The following is a 4949-nucleotide window of genomic DNA, read 5'->3' on the forward strand; positions in this document are numbered from 1 at the left end:
CCCTGACCATATGAAATAAGTACAGATGAACTTCTATGAATTATTATGAAAAGTGCATTGAAAATCCATTAATGGTGAATTACCTAAGTGAAAAAAAGTGTGTAACATGTCACTTTAGGGGCACAGTACTTTCATACTTTTATACTATATATTATTTTCCCCTGACCATATGAAATAAGTACAGATGGACTTCTATGAATTATTATGAAAAGTGCATTGAAAATCCATTAATGGTGAATTATTGCAATTAAGTTTTCCAACAGAAGGCGACTACTCAAAGTCTATTGAAATTGAAAGAAATTGCAAGATACAATTTGATAAGAGGGAAATACCAGACGTCATTATTTTACTAATTGGGGCGTTCATATTTTACGTTTAAGTACCTCAAGAATTAAACTAACGAATGAACCATGAATAACGTGATTTCGTATATAATAGATAATATACAACTGTATACTTACTAGCAGTGACCTAAAGTTTCCACTAGAGTAGGAGCCGGTTACTCATATTCTAGATGGACTAACTGTTACTATACTGACTTGAAATTAAGCATCTTCGATTAAATGTCTTCTTAAGAGGAATGAATACTCAGTAGCTGCAGAATTTAAACCAATTTCTAAAGCAAATCGTTTAAAGTTATGTGAAAGTACAGTACATAATAACAATAGCAAGATGCGGCTTTGTATGATTAAAACCGTGCTGTTTATTCTACTCCAGATTATTAAAATTTGCAGTTCAAGTTCAAAAATAGATTCAAAACTTGTTATAGAAAGGATAAAATATCTAGAAACAAGAATCAATACAGAAGCAAAGTTCAGAGATGCAGATTACGCAGTTGTTATTGACAGACTGGATGAGATAGATAAAAAGTTGAATGAATCCCTCGTGCAAGGAGATGGCTTTGATAATGAGGATCAGGAAGCAAGCGATGAAAGCAACTCTGAAATAATAGAACATTTAAAAGAAGATTTTACAAGAATTAGGAAAGCTTTTCGTGAAGAAAAGTCTGAAACAGCAAGGATTCGTAGAGAGATTCCTCAGATTGAAAATGATATAAATTCGGTTAAAGAGGTTGTTGATAAATATTGTATGGCGAATACAAACAAAACAGAAGAGATTTTGTGGCGACTTGAAGAATATGGGGATAAGATTGATACGGTCGGTAAGGAAATAGTCGAGCAAGGTGTGAACAATACTGAAGCTATTGCAAACACAATTAATCTTGATAACTCTAAAGCATTTGAGATAACGCAAATAGTTCAAAGAAATGCTGAAAACATTGCAAAAATAGAGGATGCCCTTCGTAATTTATCTAGTAACCTTGCTCATTTATTCATCTACGGACCAAAATATTCTTGTAAAGAGTTTAGACTAAATGGAGCTCTTCAAAATCGTGTCTATAAACAATATAATGGACTCGATGTATTCTGTGACCAAACGACAGACGGTGGGGGTTGGACTGTGTTTCAGAGACGGCAAAATGGTGAAACTGATTTCTATCGTAACTGGACCGAGTATAAAAACGGCTTTGGCGATCTCACTGGTGAATTTTGGCTAGGAAATGAACATTTGAGTATTCTTACATCAAGTGGAGATCATGAACTGAGAATAGATATGGAGGATTTTGACGGAAATAAGGCATATGCTAAATATAGTAAGTTCATGGTATATCCGGAAGAAGACAAGTACAAACTGGAGGTGAGTGGATACAGTGGAAATGCTGGAGATTCTCTCGAGTATCATAATGGAATGGCGTTCACAACGTTCGACAATGACAATGATAAACACTCGTCAAGAAACTGTGCAATATACGGGCATGGTGCCTGGTGGTACAACGCTTGTCACCATTCCAATCTCAATGGACAGTATTTTAATATTCCTGGTAAAAGAGATCACAGAGGAATCATCTGGTTCTACTGGAAAAATAAAGATTACAGTTTGAAAAGTGTGGAAATGAAATTTCGTTAAACAAATGAAAGATGTAAAATTCAAACATCATTATACATTTAAACAATCGTGATGTTGAAATTAGAAAGACGTGTGTATTTCACATTAAAGACAAATGTATATATTAAAGTTTTGTGCTTAATGGTGACGATAACTGATTAAATCTTAAAAATCAATAATATGACGAACTCTTAGACTTCTGTATCTGTTTGTATTGGGAAACATTGTACCATGCATGAAAATAAGTGTTTTCTCTGCAACTCGACTGTAAAATGTATTCAATCTATTTTGTATAGATAAAAACGTGTATACAAATTTATGTTTGTTGAGATAAAAGCTTGTGTACAAATGTTTGTTTAAAACTGAATCATGTATTATGCACTGAAACTCTAGCTATGGTCAGAAGGAAATTCAAGTTATATTATAAACGGAGAAGAAAAACGTAGAAATAAAACATCATAGGAATGATGACCAGTAAGTAGAAAATCAAATTGCAATAACACACTATGCAAAAGAACATCTCGAGAAAGAATATAGGATTCTTTATTAGATGTAGGTGTAAATGTAATATCTGGCTTGAGGGTAACTTTTTAGTGATATCAAGGTTCTGCCGAGCTACTGCGTGAACGGTCGGATATTCCTCTCCGCACCTACAACCAATGAAAGAATCTTGTTCTTGCAAAACAAATAACAGGAAAAATAGAATCAAACAAAGGACTTTCTTAAAGCATTTCTTTCTTGCAGTAGCGTAATTATAAAGAGCGGGAATTTTACGTCACGTTTCGACGTTACAACATCACGCCGAAACTAACATGAAAGAGTGTGTTCGTTGCAGAAAATGAGGTTTTTTATTTTAAAAAATCCGTAAAATACCTTATAAGGAATAAAGAGGAAATAGGCAATCTATTTTTATTCGGTTATACGTAAAAATATAATATTAATACTGTACGAAATTACTACATATAATTTTGTAGTTCGTTGTACGTTATTTTCAGACGAGAGTCATCTTACATCCATTTGATGTTCTTACACACCTTGGTTATAAGAGGATGTTTTTCAGCACTAGTGAAATAACTGGTATGACAAAAAAAAACAATTCAAGTAACATAATACAATGCCGATTAAAAATATTTCAAGTAAAAGTATAAAATTATTGCCATCTAATTATAATAATATTTGTGACATGCTTTAGCTACAACGAAAATAGTCAGGTAACGGCTTATTTGTATATAGTATGTTTGATTGTTCCGATGAATTAATTGTACTCTGTTGCATGAATAAATTTCATTGTTAAAATGTTTGAGTTAATTTTTCCATTACAGCCAACAAGCTCGATGGTATCAACATACTGACAAATTTGAATAGGCTTGGGAATGCAGTTTTCAGACAAGTTGTTGGTATTCCCATGGGAACAAATTGTGCACCCCTTGTCGCAGATTTGTTTTTATATTGTTATGAAAGGGACTTTATGTTGAGCCTTTCTCCAGATACGCAAGCAGATATTATAACTGCATTTAATAATACATCACGCTATCTGGATGATATTCTTAATATGGATAATCCGTTTTTTGGTCATTTGGTAGGTACTATTTATCCTAGGGAGCTTCAGTTAATTAAAACTAACAATTCGGATACTGATGCTTCATTTTTAGATTTACATCTCTCTATTTTTGACAATATTATACATACCAAAATTTATGACAAGAGGGATGATTTTGATTTTAGTATTGTAAATTTTCCCCATTTGGATGGGGATGTCCCTCAGGCTACATCTTATGGGTTATATATTTCTCAATTAATTCGGTTTGCCAGAGCGTGTAGTCATGTCAAGCATTTCAATGAACGTAATCAATATATTACTAGTAAACTTCTTCAGCAAGGCTACCGTTATTACAAATTGCGTAAATATTTTACTAAATTTTATTATCGTAATTCTGATTTAGTTTTAAAATTCAATAGTAATTTAAAGACACTTCTGCGAGAAGGTATTTCTAAACCCGTTTTTTATGGGGGTGTGGTTTACAAACTTCGTAAAATCTTGGGTCATGGTAATTTTCCAAATGTATTTGGAAAGATTATCAAACGTTTTATTAAAAGAGGTTACGACCCAACTGTTTTGAGACATACCGCATGTTTAGTGTTCAACCCGTTTACAGTTGGACACTACGCTTCCCTCTTTGATTGCGTCTGACGGAAGAGGGGGAGGACTCTATGATGAGCAGTTTTTAAATCCTACCAGGACTGAACTGTTTTGATATTTGTCTTCTGGCCTGTTTCGTCGGGCCCTTAAGGGTGTTTCTCTTGTTGCTCTGTCTTCTGAAAAGGCATTGAGTACATACGTTTTTGGTTCTTAAGGTTTGCTTTTTATATATTTATACACGAGCATTTTTGTGTTTTACATGCCATGCCTTTTTGTTTCCATTACGTGTGTTAGAGATTCACCTGGAGGGGATTACTTTTATTTACACTGTCCCATGTCTTTGGAACATGGTGGGGGTAAGAGTGAGGTTGGGTGCGCACCATAAACCGGTTTAAGCTCCCCAGTGGTGTTTTTGCCACTGACCGTTCCAAGGCGGTGCCCCACTGTGTTCCTTTGTTTGTTCGTTTTGTCCTTGTATGTTGACTTTGTGTGCGCGCGTGTGTGTATGCTTATTGTTCGTCTTGTCCTTATGTGTTGGCTTTGAGTGTGTGTGTGTGTGTGTGTGTGTGTGTTGTTCGTTTTGTCCTGGTGTGTAAGCTTTTGTGTGTGTGTGTGTGTGTGTGTGTGTGTGTGGTGCACGCGTTTGCGTGCTGGGGGTTCGTTTTGAGGAGGCTGGGCTTTTGGTGCGTGGCAATCCCTGTTTGATATTTTTCTTTGTTTTTGTGATTGGAAATAACAAGCCAATTACGAGTTTTCTCCCTCTAAATAGTTATTACTATACATAAGTGTATATTTTTGTAACTTTTCAAAACTGGATTAAAAAATCTATGATTTCATGATTCGAATACTTAAAACATTCAAT

The 4949-nt window shown here is 34.5% G+C and overlaps 1 protein-coding gene across 1 annotated transcript; it reads left to right on the forward strand.

Moving 5' to 3' along the window:
* The first annotated feature begins 445 nt into the window (after positions 1-445).
* Positions 446-3186, forward strand: LOC123542715 (fibroleukin-like). Its single transcript, XM_045328678.2, has one exon. The coding sequence runs from the start codon at positions 673-675 to the stop codon at positions 1966-1968; it is 1296 nt and encodes a 431-aa protein (XP_045184613.2). The 5' UTR covers positions 446-672; the 3' UTR covers positions 1969-3186.
* Positions 3187-4949: the final 1763 nt, after the last annotated feature.

This window comes from Mercenaria mercenaria, chromosome 19 (genome assembly GCF_021730395.1).
Source record: "Mercenaria mercenaria strain notata chromosome 19, MADL_Memer_1, whole genome shotgun sequence".
NCBI classification, from domain to species: domain Eukaryota; kingdom Metazoa; phylum Mollusca; class Bivalvia; order Venerida; family Veneridae; genus Mercenaria; species Mercenaria mercenaria.

What these genes read in the sequence shown, in the direction of transcription:
- LOC123542715 (XM_045328678.2), top strand. Translation starts at nt 673, where the DNA reads ATGCGGCTTTGTATGATTAAAACCGTGCTGTTTATTCTACTCCAGATT.